Source organism: Dunckerocampus dactyliophorus, chromosome 18 (assembly GCF_027744805.1).
Source record: "Dunckerocampus dactyliophorus isolate RoL2022-P2 chromosome 18, RoL_Ddac_1.1, whole genome shotgun sequence".
NCBI lineage: Eukaryota > Metazoa > Chordata > Actinopteri > Syngnathiformes > Syngnathidae > Dunckerocampus > Dunckerocampus dactyliophorus.
The window spans coordinates 7,897,695-7,912,821 of record NC_072836.1 but is presented as its reverse complement, the minus strand read 5'-3'; the positions used below and the strand labels follow the sequence as shown (position 1 = coordinate 7,912,821).

Below are 15,127 nucleotides of genomic sequence, written 5' to 3'. Positions count from 1 at the left end.
TCTTCCTGTCCATTTCTGTCCTGTCTGCTCATAGTAATAAGCCAAACAATATATGGACAGAATAGACACAAGCAGAAGAATAAAACTTAATTTCTGAGGATTAGAATTAGTATTTAAGTGGTATCTTAAATAAATGTAAACAATAGATAACTTTTTTTATGTTAATGGCTTCATCAACTGTTACAGGGTCAAATATATTTGAGTGAGAAAATGTAGCCGTATTGCAAATTCCAAAATCTTCCAATATGACAATATTGCTTTAATCACTTCAACAAGACTATTCATTAACATTTAGTAACACTAGTACTTCAAAACAGGACCACAACAAATGATGCATTAGGATAAGTGATCAAAAGGCTTAGACACACAAAAAGCACTAACCTGGGTGAGATGCCTGTCAGTTGTTTGTGGATGCGAAGCTTTGCTTTTATAGAGGTTGGACATGCCAGGTCAGCAGATGACCACATCTCGATTTGGTCAAGTATCTCTGTCATCTTCAGACCAATCCTTTGACACCAGAGCTTTCGTAAGCTTTTTGTGTCTGAAGATGTAACTCTAAACCAAAAAAGGTTGTCATAGAGCAGATCGGGAAATAGTGATGACACATCCAAATGTGAAAGAATGATTATGAGGTTTACCCTTGACATGATTTTTGAGCACCTAAAATCTTTGTCCTTATTGAGATGCACCCAAATGTCATTGGTGTAAAGTGTCGGTGCTTGACCACGTTTCACATATCTTAAATGCTATCCAAAACATTGTATTGGGCCAATTTTGTTTGTCACCCCAAATGAAAAAAAAACTGTTATAGTAACTTTGTAACACACTTTTATTTGGCTTGGAAGAGATATGGTATGTAATATTTGTAATTATCTGGACCTTTCACAGAAATGCTTGAGCTAAGCCTATAAAATGTTGGGTGTGATTGTAATGTCTGAAGAATTTCTCAAAATAGATACTATGAAATCCAACAGCCAGCTTTTAAACCATTGCTTTGGTCCAATAAATACTCGAACTAATTTAGACTTACCGGTACTTGAGAAAGATTAATGACAGTAGGTAACAATATGATCTGGTCTGTGAAACCTTTTCAGTCTTGCATACATAGTCAAGAAGCACCCGATTTGTTCTGGTATGCCGTTGCAGGACACTTTTACATCACACATTCCTCTGATAAAATCAAAATCAAACATAAGATATGATGTTCAAGTCGTCCCCGTAAAAGGCCTTTGGGAACATTTGCCAACAAGACTGAGGTGAGACCTATATTAAGTCCCACTCTGATATCAAAGCTCTTCATCCTTGGAATACGTTTGATTCTAAGGATGTTGATGTTGAGATGGAAAGTCACTGTCCTTGTAAAACTATGCCACTCCGGCCTTGGCACTCTGTGGGCAATGGATCCCAATTTAATTTTCAGCTGTCTCAAATATCTTGGATTAGTATCGGTGTTTAAAAAAAATAAAGATTAATGTTTAAAAAAAAAAAAGTTGGAGTCCGCTTCATCCGTGAACGAAATGCAGTATCAGCAGGCCATCTGTTCCATGATTTACTGTAGATGTGTAATTTTGGCCAAGACTTACAAAATGTTTTGGCAAATGGCGTAGATTTCCAACCTCTTCACAGACAAGATAAACCGATTATAAATTGCATATACAGCATGTTGATATGTGGAGCCAGATCTTCCTAATATTGCTGTAACGTGGTCAAGTTTTTTGCTCCAAGTAAGAACATACGCTACATGGATTAACTACTGTAAGTATAGATCATATTCTCTGATGATGGATTAGGGTTTTCAGTGTTCTTTACACCTTAAACCAACATCGCAGTGTTATTCAGAATGTTGTTCGCTGCAGTGTTCCTACGCAAGTATGAAACTTGATTTTATACATTTCCAGGTCTGGAAAAGTATGGGAAATGAAATCTCAAGTTTGGAACCGCGCTTGCTGGGTCAGCCAGTGTGAGAGCACACAGTGGGCGTCGCATCCTGGAAAACATTTTGGAAGATTGACAAGTTGAATGGCCAGCCCTCTGCTCATATCCTCCTCCAACCCTTTTAATGAGCTACATTACCGAGCTATAATCTCCTGAAAATCATATGGTGACATAATGGCATTCATATTCAGAATCTTGAAAACAAACATTGATCCCATCATTTATTTACATTTACATTTATATAGTAGTGATGCCAATACATTTCCATCCATCCATTTTCTATGCCGCTTCTCCTCATTAGGGTCGCGGGGGTTGGCAGGAGTCTGTCCCAGCTGACTTCGGGCGACAGGCGGGGTACGCCAGCCATTGCAGGGCACATATAGACAAACAACTATTCACACTCACATTCATACCTATGGACAATTTAGAGTCGCCAATTAACCTAACATGCATGTTTTTGGAATGTGGGAAACCACAGTACCCGGAGAAAACCCACGCACGGGGAGAACATGCAAACTCCACACAGAACGGAGATTCGACCCCAGGTCTTCCTGACCTCCTGACTGTGACAGTGTGGCCAACATGCTAACCACTAGACCACCGTGCGGGCCGCCAATAAATTTAGAGTTGCTCAAGACCACAACATTCGGTAGGCCAGGAAAGGGTATTCATTTAACAATTTGTTTTGTTTGGTTGTGGTTAGTTTAGTGTTATTTTGGACGGGGATTTGGATTTAATTGGATCCCAGTTGACTGAAGATGTACCTAATGAAGTTTCTAATGTACAGTATGTCAACTATATGTATAACTTGAAGAAAATAGGTCCCTGGATAGAACCTGTCAGGACCCCACACTCTAATTTTTGTTGATAGATATTAGATAGTATTAAGATATTATTGTAAACTTATGCGGAAGTGTCTTCATTTTGACAGGTAGGAATTATATAAGATGATTTATATACAATGAAGTGGGTAGCGTGTATAGATGTAGAAAGTGATACTCTTGTATTTGTTGAGAGCCAAAGGATGTCAAATATGAGTAAGTGGGTCTCTGGGTGCGTCTCCTTTCTTGTGTCTATTTGTGGACCCTCCTAACATCCATTTGTTTGTGTTTCTTCTTTGGCATAATCAAAAAAAATATAAATATTTTTTAATTTCCTTTGTGTGCAGGGCATGATCAAAAGCAGATGAGATACAGTATTTCTATATTAAGGCTGAATCCCAATTCTACCCCTTAGTCCTTCCCCTTCGTCTTAGCCCTTCCCCTTCCCCTTAAAGCTGACGGCCAAGGGCAAGAAGCCTTGGACACCTTGGAAGAAATGGGACCCCATTTGTTTCTCATTATGTCATCATCCTTCACCGCTTGCAGGCAGATAAGATAACTAAATTGTTCATGATAAAAGTTTCCTACCATAAAGTAAGGTGCATAAATTCTGACATTATTTCAATGTTATATAGCCTGTTGCAGAACACCTTTATTAATACAAGGCACACATTTTTGTAAACAGTGAATTTTTTTGCAAAACAACAAACAACTCCAATAAATAACAGCGTACAACCAGCACTGTAACAACATTTATAAAAATAAAAAAAATGTATCAAATATACATATGAAATAGAAATAATTGCATAACAAACTTTATGAACATCAACAAATCTATAAACTTTATCAAGCATCATTTCAGGGTTTAAAAAACTCCCTGTTTTTCGGCCTTGGTCTCCTCCTGTCGTTGATGTTCTCTCTCAGATTATTTTTGTAAGAAAGTCCAGAATGGCATTTTCTTGCATTTGACGTTTCCATACTGGGATTGCAGCCTTTGAATGATCCTGGAGTGCTGTGCGGTGTAGCAGAGGGCTGCCTTCAGTTGGCTCAGCATCTCCTGCAGGAATGACACATATGCATGATCGATGGGCTACAGCTATTAACTCATTGTAAATAGAATAATAATAGTACTAGTAGTATAGTAATAGTGTGCTGAAAACAAATATAGCGTGATGGTAAAAAAAATAAATAGATGTGATGTCAGATTCCAAAAGTTGAATAAACTATGCTAATGTGGTGTGCTGTCCACATTATGGCCATGTTCTTTACATCTTTTATTTAGACCATCCATGCTGTATGCTGCATGCAATAAACATATCTCACTATGAAAATTGTTGGTGGACTAGAGTAGCTATAATTCACAGCAAACAGACTTCATTACAATGTGCCGCGTTACATGAGTCATTAGATAATTAAAATAAAACGCCAACGTCACAGTACAGTTCAGCAATGTAGATTTCCCTCGCTAGCGAGCGATTTAAAAATACTTACAATGAACAGGCTAATGTGGTCGCTACCTAATCATTGTCTAATCATTTATGAAATGCAGTAGATTGCTGTGAAGTTAGATATTGGTGTTAGCCAGCTTGTTATACTAGCGACACCCAACAATTGAAAACATAGCGAATATTTACATGGCGCAGCAAATGACTAAATGTTTAATAAAACATGAGTGACGTTACTGTGAAAATCAATAATTATTCTTAATTACTTCAATTTATATGCTTCTTTCGGCCTGCTGCAGTGCAGTATCCGAGTAAACTCCGCCTACCCCTTTGTTTCAAGTCTGGGTCCCGAACCACACATAGTTTCTAGGGCTGTACACCACTTAGCACTTACCCCTTGATTTAAGGAGAATTTGGACACCACTTGATTCTCATGAACACGCAAAACCTCGGGTTAAGGGCTAAGATAAGGGGTGAGGGGTAAGCCTAAATATGTCTTTTATCACCAGAGTCCATTGCAACAGGTGGATTTGAGGGGCTGCCATCGGATGACATGTAAAGTCTGACCTTAAGCGACCTTTGGCTTCAGACAGCTTAAGTGACAGTTGAAGGTGCTGTCTGCCTTGGTTTGGTACTGCATGGGGGACACCTACTGTCAAATGTGTATATTCTGCATTCTTCTTGCTCCAGTGTTGCAAGCCACGGCCCATGTAACACACACGCACGGGCATTAGTTATGTTTGTTGTCAGCTAATAATAGCAATTTGGCCGCTTTGGTGCATGTGCATGCGCGACGGACATGCACATGCATACGACGAGACAGCGTTGAGTTAAAGCCATGAATTTATTAGGGCTGAACGAAATTATTACAAAAATTATATAAAAGTGTGATAAATATAGACATTTAGTTGTTGTTTTTTTTTTTTTTTTTACTTTTAACCCACTATTGGTAACATCTGCTAGCTGGTGGTGGTATTTATATATTTTTTGGTTGAAAGAAGTTTAGTTTGGGACTGAAGAGGGACAGCATCTTTAACATTAGGACTTGTTTTTCTCTTGCTGATGAAATGTAAATGAAAGAGAAGAGTATTTAAAGGTATGCAATACAAGCAAACAGGAAAAAAAACCCAAAATGCTTAATCCTAGATATGGAAGGAACACCGGAACCTAAAAGCATTAGGTAAACGCTCTGACTAAAACACATGGCAACATTGCACTTGACTCAGTGCAGCAGAAGGCACAACCAGAGATTTTTTGAAGGGTTAGATATACAGTTCAGGGTCTCGAAGTAATAACTGGTTGCTGCTTTGAAATGAAAATTAAGCAAAATAGTCCGTATACTTAAATCTTTTTTTTATATAAATAGTATTTGTGAACATAGTATGTGACTCAATAAGACGTTTTAATGACAGACGTGAACGTTTTACGTCTGACCTGAATTGTCACTATCATTGGCTACAGTGAGACACGTGACTTGTGATTACGCTGGTACGGCAATAGATGTCGCAAACTACACGTTTACCCTCCCTAGACAAGAAAGTCTCTGAATACATGCTTGGGGAAGTGTACAAGCTAACGTTGGCGAAAGTTAGCAGTGCAAATTCTTGCCAAGCAGACCACACAACCGAGAAGAAATGCCGTCGCTAAACAGAAACACGGATGTTATTTTCGTAAGTTTAATTTGGGTTACGCTATATCTAAAAAAATGATATAAAAGTCGTTTGTTTGCTCCGAGTGAAGCTAACGCTAGCTGCAATGCTACGCTTGTTCTGTGCATCCAGTTTGACGTTAGCTTGTCAGATTGTTTTGTGAACGCAAGTTCAGCTATTGTAGTAATAATAATAATAATAATAATAATAATAATAATAATAATAAGTGTGTGTAGGTAGTATACAATTGAGCTCATCAACAAATTGTAGATATTTGTGTTTAAGTTTATGAGTGCGCAAACACCGTTGTTGTGGCGGTAAGTGGTGTTTTGGTCTAACTTGTGTCCTTAAATGCCAATCTAGTTGAGCTTTAAGTGTGATTTGATTTCTTGCTCTATTAGGAAGACGATGATCTGCCTTATGAGGAAGAGATTATTAGAAATCCATATTCAGTCAAGTGTTGGATGCGTTACCTGGAGTTCAAACAGAATGGGGCCAAATCCACCATCAATATGATCTATGAACGGGCTCTGAAAGAGCTACCTGGAAGGTAAATGTGTTATTCAAAGCTGATTGTCTATGTGTGTGTTTAACATGTCTCAAGTAGGTTTATGTCCAAAAGCAAAGGTAATTGTGGAACTCAAACTCTTCAACTACATTTTCCTGTAGCTATAAACTTTGGTACAATTACCTGAGGGAGAGAAGGAAACAAGTGAAAGGGAAATGTATCAACGAGCCAGTCTTTGAAGAGGTCAACAATTGCCATGAAAGAGCACTGGTGTTCATGCACAAGGTGATAACCACATTTACAGACCACACTGTTCAAAAAAGAAAATAGCTGTGTAATTAAGATTATGTATGTCTTTCCTAACTCCAGATGCCCAGAATATGGATTGACTATTGCCAGTTTCAAGTGTCGCAGTCTAAGATCACACGAAGTCGGCGAACGTTTGACCGTGCACTCAGAGCGCTGCCTGTTACTCAGCATCCTCGCATCTGGCCTCTCTATCTTCGCTTTGTCCGAAACCTTCCCCTGCCAGAGACCGCCATCCGGGTGTATCGCAGGTACCTCAAGGTGAGGAACCAAGACGTTTCTATCGCCATACTGTCTAGCAAGGCTTGCCATCAGTTGCTGCTTTTCTGTAGAACTATGTAGGGGTGTCACAACATCTCACAAGATTAAAACGTGACAAGATTTCGTACGCAGGTAGCATACACACATAGGGCAGAAGAGTGTAGCCTCGTGAGGAGCAATGCAAGGTAACATAGTAGAAATTAAATTAGTAGATATTTTTTCATTGTACTTTTCTTAAAAGTAATGTTAAACTCTTGTCTTGTCTCGTTCTCATAGACACAGTCTTGTGCATCGTCTCGTCTCGTGAACCGAGTGTCTCGTGTCACCCCTAGAAATATATACTGTTTGTCCCACACAGCTTTCTCCTGAGAATGCAGAGGAGTACATTGAATACTTAAAGTCGGTTGGCCGCTTGGATGAAGCTGCTGTCCGTCTAGCAGCTGTTGTCAACGACGAAGGTTTTGTTTCCAAAGAAGGCAAATCTAACTACCAGGTGAGTTTTCCATTTCATTCATTGGGAGATTAGAAAAAAACGACAAGATGACTTCTTGTAATTATTTTATTCATTCTGTTTATTTCTTCATGCAGTTGTGGCACGAGCTATGTGACCTGATATCGCAGAACCCCGACAAGGTTACCTCTCTGAACGTAGGTGCGATCATCCGCGGTGGGCTCACGCGCTTTACAGACCAACTTGGCAAACTTTGGTGCTCCTTAGCTGATTATTACATCCGGAGCGGTGTTTTTGAAAAGGTTTGTAAACATATAGCTCCAGATTCTGGACATCACACTCCTGTATTTCCTTCTTTAAATGTTCCTGTTGCTGATTTTTTTAGAAGTGCATACTCTTTGTCTATCTTGTGTCTATCAGGCCCGTGATGTGTATGAAGAGGCCATTCTTACCGTGGTGACAGTAAGGGATTTCACACAAGTCTTTGACAGTTATGCCCAGTTTGAGGAGAGCATGATCGCTGCCAAGATGGAGACCACCGCAGAGATGGGCCAGGATGAGGATGGTGTGTTTGATGTGTGTGTGTGTGTGTGTGTAAGTGTATATGTATATTTACACTCCTGATCAAAATCTTAAGACCATTTGAAAAATTGCTAGATTTTGCATTTTGCACATTTGGATCTTAATGAGCTACAATATGCAAAAACAAGAAGGGGGAGAGACAAAAAACATTTGCAGCTTGGAATTTAAACAAAAAAAAATTGAAATGGGTTGTTTATCACTTGATCAAAAGTTTAAGACCACAGGCTATGAAAGCCAAAATCTGCCAAATCATTTTCTGTCAGGCATTCACACTGTCATGCCCTCCTGATGGCTAAAGCTAAGAAGCTTTCTCTTTTTCAACGTGGTCGGATTGTCGAGCTGCATAAGCAAGGCCTCTCGCAGCGTGCCATTGCTGCTGAGGTTGAGTGCAGTAAGACAGTCATTCTACTTTTTTTTTTTTTTTGAGATCCTGAGCATTATGGAACAAAAACCTCAAGTGGTAGACCCCCAAAAAAATCACACCTGCGCTGAGCCGGAGGATCTGTTCATCAAAACACAGGGCGATCTTCCACCCACATTAAGGCCCTTACTGGTGCCGACTGCAGCGCAATAACCATCAAACAGCATCTGCGGGAAAAGGGTTTAAAAAAACAAATTCAAAGACCTCGTCTCCTTCAATGCCAAAAAACTGGCCATTTAGACTTTGCCAGGGAGTATCAAACATGGGACATTGAAAGATGGAAAAAAGTTTTATTCTCTAATGAGAAAAAATGTAACCTTGACGGTCCAGATGGCTTCCAACGTTACTGGCATGACAAGGAGATCCCACTTGAGATGTTTTCTACCCGGCACAGTGGAGGGGTGTCCATCATGGTCTGGGGTGCTTTTTCATTCAGTGAAACACTGGAGCTTCAGGTGGTGCAGGGTCGTCAAACGGCAGCTGCTTACATGCAGATGTTGCAGCGGGCATCCCTCATGACTGAGGGCCCTCGTCTGTGTGGTAACACCTGGGTTTTTCAACAGGACAATGCTGCAGTTCACAATGCTCGCTTGCCGAAGGACTTCTTCAGGGAGAATAACATCACTCTTTTGGACCATCCTGCATGTTCCCCTCATTTAAATCCCATAGAGAACATTTGGGGATGGATGGCAAGGGAAGTTTATAAAAATGGCCATCAGTTCCAGACGCCCTTCGTGAAGCCATCTTCACCACTTGGAGCAATGTTCCCCACTAGCCTCCTAGAAACACTTACATCAAGCATGCCCAAACCAATTTTTGAAGTGATTAACAAGAACGGTGGAGCTACTCATTACTGAGTCCTACTGAGAAATTCTTTTGTTCTGGTTTGGAGAGTTGTTATATTTTGAGCGATGGTCTTAAACTTTTGATCAGCTGATAAACAGCCTATTTCAGTTTAACTGTTCTTTTCAATAAATTACTTTTTCAAAGTGCTTTTTGTCTCACTCCCCCTTCTTGCTTTTGCATATTGTAGCTCTACTTAAAACCTCATTAAGATCCAAATGTGCAAAATGCAAATTCTAGCAATTGTGTGTGTTTATGTGTGTATATACAGTATATGTATATAATGTGTATATGTGTATGTCATTGTTTGTTTACTTTGCCACACTTTTTGTTCATGTTTGCTCTTCACTACGCCAGAGGACATGGACCTGGAGCTTCGACTTGCACGCTTTGAGGAGCTGATTGCACGACGACCTCTTCTCTTAAACAGCGTATTGCTGCGCCAAAACCCGCATAATGTCCATGAGTGGCACAAACGTGTAAAACTATATGAGGGAATTCCACGACAGGTGAGATATCCTTAACACATGAATAACACTGCTATTAGAATCTATTAACATGAATCTACTGTATGCCCTACACACACTGTACAGATCATCAACACATACACAGAAGCAGTGCAGACTGTTGATCCCCTGAAAGCCACTGGGAAGCCTCACACGCTCTGGGTCACCTTTGCTAAATTCTATGAAGAAAATGAGCAGCTGGATGATGTAAGTGCACATTAATTTAATAGGTAAACTTGTTAAGAATGGATCACTTTTCAATTCGTATTTGCTTTTTCTTATCAAGGCCAGAACTATATTTGAGAAAGCTACCAAAGTGAACTATAAGCAGGTGGATGACCTCGCCACAGTGTGGTGTGAATATGGAGAGATGGAGCTCCGGCATGAGAACTATGAGCAGGCACTGAGGATATTGAGGGTAAGACCTGTCAATAGTTCTTCCTCATATTTTCAGTCATTTAATGATTTCAAACATGTATCGTCAATAATATTCCTACATCATGTCATTCATACCATTTACTGTTGTAGAAAGCGACAGCCATCCCATCCAAAAAGGCAGAGTACTTTGATGCCTCTGAGCCGGTGCAAAACAGAGTCTACAAATCTCTGAAGGTCTGGTCCATGTTGGCAGACTTGGAAGAAAGCCTTGGCACTTTTATGGTACGTATCTGTGTTTTGGTTTGTGTTCCTCTTTGTGTACAACACAGCAAGAATGTCCAAACTTTTTTCATTTTGTTATTTTTAGTTTTCTAAAAAGGCTAAAAGTGTGATACTGTATGTATTTAAAAATTCACTCTGTGGTTTGTTACTACTTACCGGTACATTTTTTAAATTTCTACAACGTGTTGCAGGCCAATAAACGAACTGTGGGCTGGAAAAAATGGCCCCCAGGCTGTACTTCGGACACCGCTGAGCTACAGTAAATTGTAAACAATCTTTGTGATTCTTCCCTACTTCTCCTTGTCCTGCAGTCTACAAAAGCGGTGTATGATCGCATCATTGACCTGCGCATTGCCACACCACAAATCGTCATCAACTACGCCATGTTCCTTGAAGAGCACAACTACTTTGAGGAAAGCTTCAAAGTAAAAACACGACAACAAAAACATATTTGTCTATATTTTGCCCACTGCACAATATTCTAACCGTCTCTTGTGTGAATACATTGCCTTTCTCGTTAGGCATATGAGCGCGGTATCGCCCTCTTCAAGTGGCCAAACGTTTACGACATCTGGAACACCTACCTTACAAAGTTCATAGATCGATATGGAGGCAAGAAGCTGGAGAGAGCCAGAGATTTATTTGAGCAAGCCCTTGATGGCTGTCCTGCTAAATTCGCCAAGAGTGAGTACCTTTTTAAAAATGTTTTATTATTTTATTCTATCATGTAGGGTTGTCACAAAAAACAATACAAAGTCGATATCAACACGCAAAAAATACATCGATGCCTGCTTTTTTTAGGTATCACCAATTAACTGCTTAACTGCTTAATGTAAAATAGTTGACCATATATGACCATATTTATAACCACGGTATTGGTTGTTGTCATATATTGGGAGGCTATAGGCCACTGATGATCGTTTTTTTTTTTTTTTTTTTTTTTTAATGTACTGTATATAGTTGCCTCTTGGTAACTAAATCCTGTATAAATTGATGTTGAAGCACAATCATCTTAAATACTTTACAGTTTGGGAAAAAAAGCGAATTTAAAAAAATTTGGGTTCTGCTTTTTTTTTTTTTTTTTTTTTTAAATAAATTTTATTGTGGTATTGAGTAAATATCGAATTGTGGAAATTCACAGGTATTGGTACCGACGAATGAAATTCTGGTATCGTGACAACCCTGCTATGATGCATATTATTACATTTGCCCATTGCTTTCCAGCCATTTACCTGCTGTACGCCAAGCTGGAGGAGGAGTACGGATTGGCACGTCACGCCATGGCGGTCTATGAGAGAGCGACGCAGGCGGTAGAAACAGATGAGCAACACCAGATGTTCAATATTTACATCAAGAGAGCAGCTGAAATATATGGTGTTACATACACCAGGGCCATTTACCAGAAGGCTATTGAGGTACTAAATGCTTCTGTTGTACAATACACACTGCCTGGCCAAAAAAGGTCACACATTGTAATATTCTGTTCGACTGACTTTAGTTTTGATTACAGCACGCATTTGCTATGACATCATTTCATGACCTTCTGAAATGTCACATTTATTTCCGCTCAGAGTGGTATTATATAGGTTTTTATGGAAGATATTGACAATGGGATATACAAACCACTGTGCAAAGTTTTCACTAGCACATACCAAAGACTCAGTTGGGTTTAGGTCTGGACTCTGTTGGTCAATCCATGTGTTAAAATTATGTGTCATGTCTGAATCAATCACAATTTCAACCTGATGAATCCTGGCATTGTCAAGGAATATACCCGTGCCAACAGGGAAGGAAAAAATCCATTGATAGCATAACCTGGTCATTCACTATATTCAGGTAGTCAGCTGACCTCATTCTTTGGACACATGACCTTGTTGAACCCAGACCTGACCAACTGCATCAACCCCAAGCCCTATTTTCTTCGTAAAATCCAGCTGGTGACTTTTCTTTGGCCAGGCAGGCAGTATGTTTTGATTAAGCTTTCTGGTTTTGTCTTTTATAATACACTGCTCAAAAAAAATTAGAAAAATTAACACTTCGAAAACACATCAGATCTAAACTGGGGGGGAAAATGATCTTGAATATCTTTACGGATGGTGTCCTGGGGGATCTCCTCCCAGATCTGGACCAGGGCATCACTGAGGTACCTGGACGCATGGAGGAGATTCCAGGAGACAGGTAGTTACTCCAGGAGAGCTGGACAGGGCCGTAGAAGGTCCTTCAACCCTCAGCAGGATCGGTATCGGCTCCTTTGTGCAAGGAGGAACAGGATGAGTACTGCCAGAGCCCTACAAAATGATCTCCAGCAGGCCACTGGTGTGAATGTTTCTGACCAAACAATCAGAAACAGGCTCCATGAGGGTGGCCTGAGGGCCCGACGTCCTGTAGTGGGCCCTGTGCTCACTGCCCAGCACCGTAGAGCTCAGTTGGCATTTGCCATAGACCACCAGAATTGGCAACTACACCACTGGTGCCCTGTGCTCTTCACTGATGAGAGCAGGTTCAACCTGAGCACATGCGACAGACGTGAAAGGGTCTGGAGATGCCGTGGAGAACGTTATTCTGCCTGCAACATCATTCAGCATGACCGGTTTGGTGGTGGGTCAGTGATGGTCTGGGGAGGCATATCCCTGGAAGGACGCACAGACCTCTACAGATTAGATAATGGCACCCTGACTGCTATTAGGTACCGGGATGAAATCCTTGGACCCATTGTCAGAACCTACGCTGGTGCAGTGGGACCTGGTTTCCTCCTGGTCCACGACAATGCCCGACCTCATGTGGCTAGTGTATGCAGGTAGTTCCTGGAGGATGACGGAATTGATACCATTGACTGGCCCCCATGTTCACCTGACCTAAACCCAATAGAACACCTCTGGGACATTATGTTTAGGTCCATCCGGCGCCGCCAGGTTGCTCCTCAGACTGTCCAGGAGCTCATTGATGCCCTGGTCCAGATCTGGGAGGAGATCCCCCAGGACACCATCCGTAGTCTCATTAGGAGCATGCCCCGACGTTGTCAGGCATGCGTACAAGCACGTGGGGGCCACACAAACTACCGAGAATCATTTTGAGTTGCTACAATGACATTTTAGCAAAATGAACCAGTGTGCTGCATCATTTTTTCACTTTCATTTTTGGGGTGTCTTTGATTTCCCCCCTCTATAGGGTGATCATTTTCATTTCTATCAAATTATGTGGCATCATTTTATTACTAATACATCACCCAATTATTGTCAGGAAAGATATTCAAGATCATTTTCCCCCCAGTTTAGATCTGATGTGTTTTTGAAGTGTTCCTCTAATTTTTTTGAGCAGTGTATTATTCTGATACTTGCTGTAATAACTGAAAGTACAATTTTTGTATGTATCAAGGTACTTCCTGATGAGCATGCCAGGGACATGTGCTTGCGATTTTCTGACATGGAGAGCAAACTGGGTGAAATTGATCGGGCCAGGGCGATCTATTCTTTCTGCTCTCAGATTTGTGACCCCAGGGTAAGCGCATCAGTAGTGTCGCTTAATCTCACCAATGATGTGCACGTGTATTCATTTGTAGTTTTTTCTGTCAGGTCACGGCTGTATTCTGGCAGACGTGGAAGGAATTTGAGATCCGCCACGGAAACGAGGACACGATCAGAGAGATGCTGCGAATCAAGCGCAGCGTCCAAGCGACTTACAACACTCAGGTCAACTTCATGTCCTCTCAGATGCTGAAGGCCACAACGAGCTCCACAGGGACAAGTAAGACACCTCTCACTTCTGCTTGGTCCTTAAGAACGATTAAAATAAGCTGTAGAAGTCACTCTTAACCAATGTTTTGTTTATCCAGTTTCAGATCTTGCTCCAGGTCAGTTGGGCATTGATGACATGAAAATGTTAGAGCAGAAAGCACAGCAGCTTGCTGCAGAGGCGGAGCAGGACAAACCTAAGCCAAAAGAAAAGATTCTTTTCGTCAGGTTTGTCCTTATTTTTCCACCAGTGAATTTCCAATGTATATGTTCCAGTGGCGGTGGATGAACTCACATCTTCTATTTTCTGCATGGTCCTGTGCAGGAGCGACACATCTCGCAGCGAGTTGGCTGAACTCACTAAACAGGCTAATCCAGATGAGATCGATATAGATGACGACGATGAAGATGATGACAATCAAGGCCCGGAAGGTGAGTGACAAACCTGGCCTTGCCTCAGCAGTTAAATGTTTGTTGTGTATTAAAACGTCATTGCATCCATGATGACAACATGCTAATTGCTTTCCCTTTCCCACCACTTAAAGAGGTGCGTTTGGAACAGAAGAGTGTGCCCACTGCTGTCTATGGAGGCCTGAAAGAGGATTGAAACTTTGCTAAATGTGGTCCTGTTTTTTTTTATCATTAAATATTCAAAATACTTTTTTGAATTTGTGTACATTCTTGGAGTGAGTCCTGTGTCCACTGAATGTGATGTATGTTTTTGGTATTGTTCCTTGCATGTTTTGGCTGGAGAAAGTAACATGCTTTTCCTAGGGATCACCACAAGGGGTCAGACTTGGCTTGTTCAAGTATAAAGTAAAGTACTGTATAGTAGAACAACTTTAGTCGAAGGAGGAATAAAAATTTTTGGCAATGGAATTTTGTTAAATTTAGTTAGGATTTATTGCATATATTTTTAAGAAAACAACCTGACTTTAAAAGATACATTCCGTATCTGTACATCTTTTTTTGGCACCGTATCCTGGAGAATTTGAACAATAAAGACTT

The 15,127-nt window shown here is 40.6% G+C and overlaps 1 protein-coding gene across 3 annotated transcripts in view; it reads left to right on the top strand.

Annotated features, from left to right (window-relative positions):
- The window catches only part of xab2 (XPA binding protein 2), a 22,514-nt gene extending 7,387 nt beyond the window's left edge, over positions 1 to 15,127 (top strand). For 2 of the 3 annotated variants that reach the window (XM_054759739.1, XM_054759740.1), the window contains 18 exons: positions 6,252 to 6,400; positions 6,520 to 6,643; positions 6,728 to 6,925; positions 7,284 to 7,418; positions 7,514 to 7,678; positions 7,797 to 7,941; positions 9,580 to 9,731; positions 9,816 to 9,935; positions 10,015 to 10,146; positions 10,257 to 10,388; positions 10,700 to 10,813; positions 10,910 to 11,072; positions 11,613 to 11,803; positions 13,764 to 13,886; positions 13,961 to 14,132; positions 14,221 to 14,347; positions 14,445 to 14,551; positions 14,665 to 15,127. In XM_054759739.1, the coding sequence (XP_054615714.1) occupies positions 6,315 to 6,400; positions 6,520 to 6,643; positions 6,728 to 6,925; positions 7,284 to 7,418; positions 7,514 to 7,678; positions 7,797 to 7,941; positions 9,580 to 9,731; positions 9,816 to 9,935; positions 10,015 to 10,146; positions 10,257 to 10,388; positions 10,700 to 10,813; positions 10,910 to 11,072; positions 11,613 to 11,803; positions 13,764 to 13,886; positions 13,961 to 14,132; positions 14,221 to 14,347; positions 14,445 to 14,551; positions 14,665 to 14,726 (2,448 nt within the window). In that variant the 5' untranslated portion in view covers positions 6,252 to 6,314 and the 3' untranslated portion in view covers positions 14,727 to 15,127. Of the gene's footprint in view, positions 1 to 5,703; positions 5,872 to 6,251; positions 6,401 to 6,519; positions 6,644 to 6,727; positions 6,926 to 7,283; positions 7,419 to 7,513; positions 7,679 to 7,796; positions 7,942 to 9,579; positions 9,732 to 9,815; positions 9,936 to 10,014; positions 10,147 to 10,256; positions 10,389 to 10,699; positions 10,814 to 10,909; positions 11,073 to 11,612; positions 11,804 to 13,763; positions 13,887 to 13,960; positions 14,133 to 14,220; positions 14,348 to 14,444; positions 14,552 to 14,664 lie in introns of those variants that run through there. The other variant, XM_054759738.1, reaches the window with a different exon arrangement.